Source organism: Ranitomeya imitator, chromosome 4 (assembly GCF_032444005.1).
Source record: "Ranitomeya imitator isolate aRanImi1 chromosome 4, aRanImi1.pri, whole genome shotgun sequence".
NCBI lineage: Eukaryota > Metazoa > Chordata > Amphibia > Anura > Dendrobatidae > Ranitomeya > Ranitomeya imitator.
The window spans coordinates 363,364,154-363,376,219 of NC_091285.1; the positions used below are offsets into that span (position 1 = coordinate 363,364,154).

At 40.4% G+C, this 12,066-nt stretch overlaps 1 protein-coding gene across 2 annotated transcripts in view; it reads left to right on the forward strand.

Annotated features, from left to right (window-relative positions):
• The window catches only part of CCDC146 (coiled-coil domain containing 146), a 214,690-nt gene that overhangs the window by 141,356 nt on the left and 61,268 nt on the right, over positions 1-12,066 (forward strand). For both annotated transcript variants that reach the window (XM_069765128.1, XM_069765129.1), the window contains exons 5-7: positions 5,547-5,604; positions 9,266-9,442; positions 10,035-10,108. In XM_069765128.1, coding sequence (XP_069621229.1) covers positions 5,547-5,604; positions 9,266-9,442; positions 10,035-10,108 — 309 coding nt within the window. The remainder of the gene's footprint in view (positions 1-5,546; positions 5,605-9,265; positions 9,443-10,034; positions 10,109-12,066) is intronic.

Genomic DNA, 12,066 nt, shown 5'->3' on the forward strand with positions numbered 1-12,066 from the left:
GTTATATACACTCCGGAAGTGTCCCCAGCCTATTTCTTTGAGACATCATGCTTTTTAGGCACCCTGCCCTGTAGGAAAGTGCCTAAGCAACTTGACATTTTGGTTTGTCTTCAAACCTACTAGTTCGTTGTCAGGTCCCTGTCATGTTTGAACCAGTACCTGTGATCCTAAACCCATCCTGTCTAAACCAACTGTCCAGTCTGAACCAGCACTAGTATCCTTTCTGACAGTGATCCTGACCCTGACCCACCTGACAATCTGACTCTGTACCTGCATCCTTGTCCCTTGGAGTCAGCTGCGGTGGTACCGGGGACTACCCTAGAGTGGTACCTGGCGGCTACCTGTGGCACAAACCTAACTCCACCAACAGGGGCTCTAGTGAAGAACCAGGTAGCCACTTAGTCACGCCCCTCCAGGACAAGCCTGGCTCATGGCACAGTGGGTCGACACCTACACAAGGCAAAAGACCATCAGGACCTCACCTTTAGCAGAAGCAAAGTCTCTATTTTTCAAGACTACTCTATGGCGATCCAAAAGAGAAGAGCCAGGTTTACAGACATCAAGAAACATCTGAGAAATCCAGGAGTAGGATACTTCATGATCTATCTGGCAAAATTCAAAGTTGTAACTCTTGGTACCACCCAATTCTTTGAAAATCACAAGGAAGCATTGAAATGGCTGGACTTAAATTAGAGGTAGCTGCATGAGAATCGTGGGGCTACTCATGTTTTGTGTGGGACAAAAATCTATGTTGCAGGTTTGAATTGAGTTTGCCATGAACTGCTAAGAGGGTTTATTTCCTTGTTCCCCTTATTCTCTCCCTTTCCTTTCCTCCCACTGCCCTTTCTTCCACCCTTTTTTTCCCACTCATTCCCTCTCCCCCTACCTTTTCCCTTCCTCTCCTTTCTCCACCCTCTTTCTCTATCACATCAATTCCCTCCCCTTCTTCTGCCTCCCCCTTCTCTCTCCCCCAAGCCGCATCTTTCCCTTTTATAGCCTCCCCTCCCCTTCTCTATCCCTCTGCTCCCCACTCTCACCCCCATCCCCCTTTTTTCTCCACCCCCTCCTTTATTTCACTCTCTTAATTTCTCATACGCTATACAAGTACATGTATATCGGTTGCAAAAATAGCCTTAATAATAAACCGAACCTCACATAATGGCTAAAACATTGTCTATAATTAGTTGGAATGTTCGGGGACTATCCAACCTTACGAAAAGGTGTGCTATATTCCAATATCTGAAAACTTTTCTTCTGGCCATATATATTGTGCAAGACACACATTTAACGCGAGACACTACTAGTCTTATGGGGACGGAGGGAAACTGGCTATGTCTGCTAGTGTCTGCTAATAAGCTGGAAAATCCTCTTTGTAGTCACGAAGGAGGTTATAGATGTAGAAGGTCAATATATATGTTTCTTATGTAAAATATATAACCAACCCTTTATTATTATTAGGATTTATATTCCACCGCCCTTCTCTATCAAGATTTTTAAAAAAGTATTAAACTTTGGGGGCTTACATTCTAATATGCCAACATTAATAATACAATAATAATAATAATTTTATTTATATAGCGCCAACATATTCTGCAGCACTTTACAATATATAGAGGGGATTTGTACAGACAATAAACATTACAGCATAACAAAAATCACAGTTCAAAATAGATACCAATAGGAGTGAGGGCCCTGCTCGCAAGCTTACAATCTATAGGTTAATCCTGAGTGACTTTACTAACATTATTTATATAGATATAGATAACTGCCGTTTAAACGACACTCCCTGTGACCGCTCTATTTCAGGGTTTGCCTGTCTCCTGCATGAATTAGCACTATATGATATTCGGAGACGAACGCACTCACAGAGACCTAACAATACTCATGCGGCTCATCCACATACTCTACCCTATCTTGAATAGACATGGCATTGGGAAAATACCTAGTTTTTCCATACATAGGCAGCGCCTAATATCTAGCGAGAACTCTCTCTGACCACTCTCTCCTCTAAGTCACTCTGAAATTCCCTTATACAGTGTTATTTAAGAATGTATTATGGAAGCTAAACTCTTTTTGGTTATTCACAATAAAATAGGGCTAGTATTTGGTCAGTAATTTACATTATTATTATACATTTTTATAGCGCCATTTATTCCATGGTGCTTTACATGTGAAAAGGGGGTCAATATAGACAAATATAATAAACATGAGCAAAAAAAGGCACTAACAGGTACAGCCCGTGAGGGCTCACAGTCTGCAGGGGATGGGTGAGGATACACTAGGAGAAGGTAGAGTTGGTCATATGGTGGTTCAGCAGACAGAGGATCACTGCAGGTTGTAGGCTTGTCAGAAGAGGTGAGTCTTCAGGTTCTTTTTGAAGGTTTCTGTGGTAGGCGAGAGTCTGATGTGTTGGGGTAGAGAGTTCCAGAGTATGAGGGAAGCACAGGAGAAGTCTTGGATGCGGTTGTGGGAAGAAGAGATAAGAGGGGAGTAGAGACGGAGATCTTGTGAGCATCGAAGGTTGCGTGTAGGTAAGTACCGGGAGACCATGTCACAGATGTATGGAGGAGACTGGTTGTGGATGGCTTTGTATGTCATAGTAGAGGTTTTGAACTGGAGCCTCTGGACGATAGGAAGCCAGTGAAGGGCTTGGCAGGGAGGAGAGGCTGGGGAACAACAGGAAACAGGTGGATTAATTGGGCAGCAGAGTGTAGGATGGATTGGAGTGGTGCCAGAGTGCTAGAGGGGAGGCCAGAGAGTAGGAGGTTGCAGTAGTCAAGGCAGGAGATGATAAGGGCGTGCACTAGTGTTTTTGAGGTTTCGTTGTTGAGGAATGCGCGGATCCGGGAAATAATTTTGAGTTTGAGACGGCAGGAGGAGGCAAGGGCTTGGATATGTGACTTGAAAGAGAGGACAGAGTCGAGGATCACCCCGAGGCACCATGCATGCATGCGGGACTGAGGAAAGTGAGCAGCCATTGACCTTGATGGATAGGTCTGGTGGAGGGGTAGAGTGAGATGGGGGAAAGATTTACACCAGTATTTGTTATCCAAAACCAGGTCGTGAGTGATAGAAACATGTCACCACTTCTGTATTTATTATACGTTTCCTCTGATTGTTCCACTCCTAGTTTTGGCTTACAAAGCTTACAAATACTGATGTGAAATACTGACTAAATACTGAACATATGAACATGGCCCTTAAAGAGATTTCCAAATCATTTAATTCTTGTATTATTTACATTGTACACAGCATCCCAACTTTTTTGGAATTGTGGTTGTGGGATGTCGAACACAACTACATACCCAGCCTTCTAAATTGGCACATTCTAAAAGAATTCAGGGCTTTGAATTTACTTCTCATGGTGAGTCGTTTGGGAGTGGCAGTAGCAATCTGGAATGAAGATAATTACTATATGGTTAAACATTGTGGTGGTGCACATTTTATCTATTATGCTTATGTAATAGGTTGGTAAAGAAACAGAGAAATGCTTCTAAGAGTATAAACACAAGATATTCCGTAAGAATTGCTCTCACAAAGCTAACTACTATTTTCTAACAGTAACCACACAATGCACATGGGTGCGATTAAATTTTGGGTTGTCCACGTTCAATGGTTGTACAGGTCCTTCTCAAAAAATTAGCATATAGTGTTAAATTTCATTATTTACCATAATGTAATGATTACAATTAAACTTTCATATATTATAGATTCATTATCCACCAACTGAAATTTGTCAGGTCTTTTATTGTTTTAATACTGATGATTTTGGCATACAACTCCTGATAACCCAAAAAACCTGTCTCAATAAATTAGCATATCAAGAAAAGGTTCTCTAAACGACCCATTACCCTAATCTTCTGAATCAACTAATTAACTCTAAACACATGCAAAAGATACCTGAGGCTTTTATAAACTCCCTGCCTGGTTCATTACTCAAAACCCCCATCATGGGTAAGACTAGCGACCTGACAGATGTCAAGAAGGCCATCATTGACACCCTCAAGCAAGAGGGTAAGACCCAGAAAGAAATTTCTCAACAAATAGGCTGTTCCCAGAGTGCTGTATCAAGGCACCTCAATGGTAAGTCTGTTGGAAGGAAACAATGTGGCAGAAAACGCTGTACAACGAGAAGAGGAGACCGGACCCTGAGGAAGATTGTGGAGAAGGACCGATTCCAGACCTTGGGGAACCTGAGGAAGCAGTGGACTGAGTCTGGTGTGGAAACATCCAGAGCCACCGTGCACAGGTGTGTGCAGGAAATGGGCTACAGGTGCCGCATTCCCCAGGTAAAGCCACTTTTGAACCATAAACAGCGGCAGAGGCGCCTGACCTGGGCTACAGAGAAGCAGCACTGGACTGTTGCTAAGTGGTCCCAGGTACTTTTTTCTGATGAAAGTAAGCATGTCATTCGGAAATCAAGGTGCCAGAGTCTGGAGGAAGACTGGGGAGAAGGAAATGCCAAAATGCCTGAAGTCCAGTGTCAAGTACCCACAGTCAGTGATGGTGTGGGGTGCCATGTCAGCTGCTGGTGTTGGTCCACTGTGTTTCATCAAGGGCAGGGTCAATGCAGCTAGCTATCAGGAGATTTTGGAGCACTTCATGCTTCCATCGGCTGAAATGCTTTATGGAGATGAAGATTTCATTTTTCAGCACGACCTGGCACCTGCTCACAGTGCCAAAACCACTGGTAAATGGTTTACTGACCATGGTATTACTGTGCTCAATTGGCCTGCCAACTCTCCTGACCTGAACCCCATAGAGAATCTGTGGGATATTGTGAAGAGAAAGTTGAGAGACGCAAGACCCAACACTCTGGATGAGCTTAAGGCCGCTATTGAAGCATCCTGGGCCTCCATAACATCTCAGCAGTGTCACAGGCTGATTGCCTCCATGCCACGCCGCATTGAAGCAGTCATTTCTGCCAAAGGATTCCCGACCAAGTATTGAGTGCATAACTGAACATTATTATTTGTTGGTTTTTTTGTTTGTTATTAAAAAACACTTTTATTTGATTGGATGGGTGAAATATGCTAATTTATTGAGACAGGTTTTTTGGGTTATCAGGAGTTGTATGCCAAAATCATCAGTATTAAAACAATAAAAGACCTGACAAATTTTAGTTGGTGGATAATGAATCTATAATATATGAAAGTTTAATTGTAATCATTACATTATGGTAAATAATGAAATTTAACACTATATGCTAATTTTTTGAGAAGGACCTGTATAAGTAAAAGTGAAAAAAATAAACTTGCTAGAATAAACAATACAAAAAAAAAATCACCTCTGCAATTTTCCATCCATCCAGTGCAAGCCCAATGATAGCCATTGTTGACCAGCTGTCAGTACGTGACTGCTGCAACAATGGCTCAGGACTGAGCGGCAGGTCCACTGATTGGATGCATCAGTCATGTACTGGGAACTTGTCAACAATAACCAGCAGATCTTTTCATTTTTTCCCAAGAACTTGACAAATACTTGTAAAAAAAAAGAGACATATACTGCATCTATTCTAATGGACTGCATGTAAAATCTTTCAACAGTTTACGGGAAGAAAAAAGGCTTCTGGAACGGGAGTATGAAAGAATCCCCAAAACTGGGGTAAGTATTGTATCTTTATATATTGTATCTGTATATTTAATCAATACGTGTCTGTACATTTTTTTCTTTTATATTTTTTACAATAATTTTTAATGATATTTTAGTCCTCCTCTTAGGCAATTAGAACCTGAAATTGCTTGATTGTCTATGAAATACACTGCAATACTGTAGTACAACCTCAGAGTGGACTTCATAGGAGTTCTAACATGGTAGGCACAGGGTCCTTCAGTAAGGCCCCCATCGGCCATGGCAACCCATCGTCATGCCAGAAATGGCAACATGTGGAGGGAATGATGGCCATCAGAGCGGAACACTTTTAAGGCTACTTTCACACTTCTGTCTTTTCAGATCATCACAATCCGTCGATTTTAAATTAGCAGGATCCTGCATTTTCCCATAGACTTGTATTAGCGACGGATTGTGACAGATGGCCATCCGATTCATCCGTCGTGCACTGGATCCGTCGTAAAATAGCGGTCCGTCGTGCAGAGAAAACGTTCACTGTAACGTTTTTTGTGCACGTCGGAAAATCGTTCAGCGACGCATCCGTCGCTGACCGTCACACACTGGAATCCAGCGACGGATCCAGTTTTTCCCTGCTGAGAATGCCCAGAAGGATTTTCTAGTCCGGGAAAAAGTGCTCTCTCTCTCTCTGTCTCTCTCGTCCCCGGACATTAAATTTCCGGAATTTCTGTACGACGGATCCATCATTACACTGGATCCGTCGCACACGTTTTTACCTATTTTCATGACATCCGTCAATACGTCATTTTGCTGCACCACGACGGACCCCAGAAAACGGAAGTGCGAAAGTAGCTTAAATCCCACTGTTACACTCGACAGCGAGGTTTGACTGATTGCATTTAAAAGGTTAAAGCCAACACCCGTGCTGTATGGATCAGGCTCAGTTCTTGAGCCCGCTCCATGCAAACAGTGACCTCATCCTCTGTACATGTACGACAGATGTCACTAAAGCCTTAAAGGGATTGTCTGGCATTCATTTTATTTTATGAAAAAGAGCTATTACAAAACAACAATCATAGGCTCACACTTTCTAACACCCACATTAATCTATCACAGGTTGTGCCGCCTCAGGAAGTGATCACTGTACCATCCTAATGTCACAGGACGACTAAAGCCTGTTATGAGCTGCAGCAGTCAAGTGACTGGAACAGCGTGTCATGAATTTACTGAGGACTGGCAAATCCTCCATACAGATCTTTAATACTGCATTACATCCACTGAATTGTTGTTTCAGTCACTTGACCGCTGCAGCTAATCACAGGCTTCAGCAGTAAGGTTATACACATATGTTGCAAAAGAAAAAAAATAGGGCCATTTTTTCTAAAGTCAGAGAAAACAAATTGGAGCATCTGTGATTTTACTGAAGTTGGAGAAGCATGTCCAGAATCTTGTAATTATCACTTTACAGTTGGATTCACTGTGGAAGCATTTAAAGAGACCAGGATGTATGAAAACAGAACTTAAACACTTGTTAAAAAGGAAAAATTAAATGTTTATTAAATGGAAAGAGGAGGCATATCTCAAGAGGAATATAATGATGTCTGCAGGGAATGCAGGGCTAGCGTTAGAACAGCTAAAGCCAATCATGAAATGAGGCTTGCAAGGGAGACCAAATGCAATATAAAAGGATTTGGAGGTATATCAAAAGCAAAAGAAAAGTCAAAGATGCTGTAGGATTTTTACAGGATAAAAAGTGTGAAGTTGTCAAAAACGTTGTTGCGAAAGCCGAACTTTTAAATTCCTATTTTGCATCTGTGTTCTCTAAGAAAGCAAATGCAGCATCAACACAGTGCTATTGAAGGAATAAAATAATCCACACTGTCTTTAAACAGAGAGATGGTGAGGGATCACTTAGCTAATTTAAATGGATTTAAATCTCCTGGTTCAGATGAATTACATCCTAGGGTACTGAAAGAGGTAGTAGAGGAAATTGCAGAACAACTAGACAGAATCTTTTTAAAATACTGGAGAACAGAAGTCCCAGAAGATTAGAGAAGGGCATACGTTGGCCCTATCTTTAAAAATGGAGAGAAGATGGAGCCAGAAAATTAGAGACCAGTGAGCCTTACCAGGAAAGATCTTTGAACAAATTATTAAACAGCATATATGTAAGTACATGGATAAAAAATATAGTAATTAACCAGTGCCAGAGTGGGATTGTAGCAAAAAAACTCATGCCAGACTAATCTAATTTCCTTTTATGATGGAATCACTGACTGGGTGGATCAGGGAAAGGCGGTAGATATAGTATACTGCATCTCGACTTCAGCAAAGCATTTGATAAAGTATCTCATACTATCCTTATTGAAAAAATTGCAAAGTATGGGATTGACAAGGCTATGGTTAGGTGGATTTATAACTGGCTCAGTGATTGTGCTCAAAGAGCGGTAGTAAATGGTTGCACATCTAACTGGTAGAGTGTTTCAAGTGGGCTACCACAAGGCTCTGCCCTGGCCTCAGTGTTCTTCAACATTTTTATAAATGATTTAGGTAAGGGAACTGAAGGTAAATAATCAAATTTGAAGACGATGCAAAGCTAGGAGGGATAGCTAACACTAGAGAAGATAGAGAAAGGATTCAGAAGGATCTAGATAAGCATGAACAATGGGCAACGACTAATAGAATGGTATTTAACAGGGAGAAATGCAAGATTCTACATCTGGGCAAGAAAAATGAAAATTACATTTATGGAATGGGACGAATAGAACTAAGTAACAGCATGTGTGAAAAAGCCTTGGATATACTAATAGATCACAGACTGCACATGAGTCGACAGTGTGATGCAGCAGCAAAAAAGGCAAACACAGTTCTAGAATGTATTAACAGAAGCATAGAGTCTAGATCACATGACATAATTATGCCCCTCTACTCCTCCTTAGTCAGGCCTCATCTGGAATACTGTGTCCAGTTCTGGTGACCACATTTTAAAATAGACATTGAAAAACTGGAGCAAATTCAGAGAAGAGATTCCAGGATGGTAAGCAGACTGCAAATTATGTCCTACGAGGAACGGTTAAAGGATCTGGCAATGATTAGCTTGCAGAAAAGAAGGCTAAGAGGAGACTTAATAGCTGTCTACAAATATCTGAAGGGATGTCACAGTGTAGAGGGATCATCATTATTCTCATTTATACATGAGAACACGAGAAACAATAGAATAAAACTGAAAGGGAGAAAATACAGATTAGAGAAAGTTAGAAAAAAACTTTGACAGTGCGGGTGATCAGTGAGTGGAATCAATGAGTGGAACAGGCTGCCACAAGAGGTGGTGAGTTCTCCTGCAATGGAAGTCTTCAAACAGAGGCTGGACAGACATCTGTCTGTGATGGTTTAGTGAATCTTGCATTGAGCAGGGAGTTGGACCAGATGACCCCGGAGGTCCCTTCCAACTCTAACATTCTATGATTCTGTTGACTTCTTTTAAGTATCTGGGGATGTAGACATCATTTACAGTTGTAAGGTTTTTCTATAGATTTCCAGTTTGTTTATAGGAATGAATAGTGAAAAAAAAGAAAAAGATAGTTTGGCAATCGAGCACAGATTGTGGTTCTGTATACAGATGGTAGATGGGTCGGTGGAGCTGGTTGTAAACTTTTAAAATGTATAATTCTATTTCTAATATAATCTTACATTACAGGAGTTAGAGAAAAGGGCCAAACTGCTGAAGGAAACCAGCGATGAGCTGCAGAAAGAAAACACCCAGAGAATACTGGAGATTAAAGCACTGAAGGAAGACTTGTCCTTAAAGGAAAGAGAAATTCAAAGAGAGAAAGTAGAACTTGAAAAGATAGAAGAAAAACAAGAAGTCATAAAGGTGTGATGATTACAAGACAACAGATATTTATTATCCTCCCTTCTGCTACGTAATCCCTCCTGACCAAGTGATTTTCCTTTTTTTTCCATTTTCATTTCTTTCCTCCCCTAGATTCAGAAGCCATAACTGTTTAATTTTTCAGACAATTTAGCCATATGAGGGATTCTATTTAACCTTTTTTTTGCGGAACACGTTTTAGTTTTGAATGACACCACTCAGTTTCCCATTAAGGTTACTAAAAGAAAAACAAATAAAATCCAAGTGCAATGACATTGCACACAATATGCAATTCTGCAATTATTTTTTTAGTTTGTTTTTATGACAGTTAAAATATGATTCTCCAGCTCAGTACGATAACGGCGATACCAAACTTGTGTCTCCTCTTGTGCCGGATATCTTGTAGAAAGGATCCTATTTACTTATAGCACAGCCCATTGGGGTGTACATTGTTTTACAATAAGAATCTGACAGTTTGCAAGAGAGACTCTGAAGTCCAAATAGAGAAAATGTAGAATGTATGAGAACAGAACACTGATGGATAAATATGCCGATTTTCTTTTCTTTTTCATCTGTCCTGTGTGTTTTGTTTTAGGATGAACTTGTTCAGGTCCAGTACATTCCAGAGCAAATTGGCAAAGACATTGAGAAGATTAATCGCAAAGCAATGTAGGCCATTTAATTTTAATTTGAAAAACATGTATGAATCACGTAGCATGCAAAGAGTTAAAATGAATAATGATGATCACATAACCGTCCAGCCAAGGTCAATACGCAGGCATTTCCAACATGGAATGTTTTACAATTGGCTTGCCCGACCTTTCTCAGATTTGGATGAATGAAACCTTCCTGATGTAAACACATGTTCTGCCTGACCTGCTCGGGGAATTTCAATATTTGTTAAAAATTGAGTCACAAATCTGATATCTACTGAGGCTAAAACATATGTGCACAAATAATGAGTCTGTGTGTTTTTTTACTGTATGTACAGTACTGTGCAAAAGATTTTGGCATCTGTGGGAAAAAATATTTGAAGTAAGAATACTTTAAAAAATAGAAATGTTAAATAGTTTATTTTTATAAATAAAATACAAAGTGAGTGAACATAAGAAAATTTTTTAATCAATATTTAGTGTGACCACCCTTTGCTTACAAACCAGGATCAAAGCATCTGTCCTTCTAGGTACACTTGCTAGTACATAGTTTTTAAGGAACTCAGCAAGGAGGTTGTTCCAAACAACTTGGAGAACTAACCACAGATCTTCTGTCTCTTCATGTAATCCCTGACAGACTCAATGATGTTAAGATTAGGGCTCTATGGGGGGCATATCATCACTTCCAGAGTGAAAATTGTTCATCCCTTCCATGGCAATCATTTTTAGCGCTTAGTATAGCCCCTTTGATTATATGAATTATTATGAGCTTCTGAAAATACAGTGCAAAGCCAGACACCAGTTTCTAGTAGCATTCCTGAGAAGCATTAGCCTCTTCCTCATGGACAATGGCCATATTTATATATCTCTATATATCTGTACTTGTATGTATATATATATATATATGCAAATATAATTAATGTACCCATATTGCATGCATATTGCATACATCACCAGCTCAGATGCTGGTGAATTTTCTCATTGCACAGGGTGCGCTCTGGGGGGGAATTCAAAAGTTTGTAGGCACACAGAGTAACTGCAGACCTTTTATTTTAGACCGGACAACCCCTTTAAAGGGGTTCAGTGCTGCACAAATTGTGCCAGAACGTGTCCTGAAGATGTCCACAACCGCACGCACTCACTCAGGGACCCCTATCTAAGGTGTTTAGGACCACGGAAATAGATGTTGATCGGATTCCCCCCTTACACCTCCAGCTGTTTTTCATTAGTTCCACTTACTGCCAGTCTTTTGTTAACTCTGGCAAAGAAGCCCCAGGACTGTGGAGCAGCTAGAATCTGACATCAGGCAAGATTACAACATTCCTCTCCCAAAACTCCAGCAAATGGTCTCCTTACTACCCAGCTGTTTACAGACTGTTGTCAAAAGAATAGGAGATGCTACACAATGGTAGACATGTCCTTGTCCCAACTTTTTTTTATAGATGTGTTGCTGCCATCAATTGGTAAATAGATCATTATTTTCAAATGAAATGGAAAAATGATTAATTTTCATCTTCTGGTCTGTGATCTATGTTCTGTTGTGAATAAAATATGGATATAAGAGAATTCCAAATCATTGCATTCTTGTCTTCTTTACATTTTACAATTTTACACAGCTTCCACATTTTTTGGATTTGGGGTTATATATTTACAATATAGATACTACTTTAGTAATGAAGTATAGACCTCTGCTATCACTATGTACATATCATCCTGTCAGTATGACATGAACGGGAACCTGTCACCACGTTTGAACTATATTAGATAACAACTCCACCTTTCAGACCTGATAAACAGCATTGTATAACACTGTATATATACCCCCACCCTAACCTACAAGACATGAAAAAGACCTTTTAGTATACTCATCTGTGGGGCGGGGCCGTCCAATAAGTGTCGCTGGTTTTGGTCCGGCTCCTCCATTCTTCTTGCAATGCCATCCTCCTTTTTGTTTCATGTGGAAAACACGTTTAT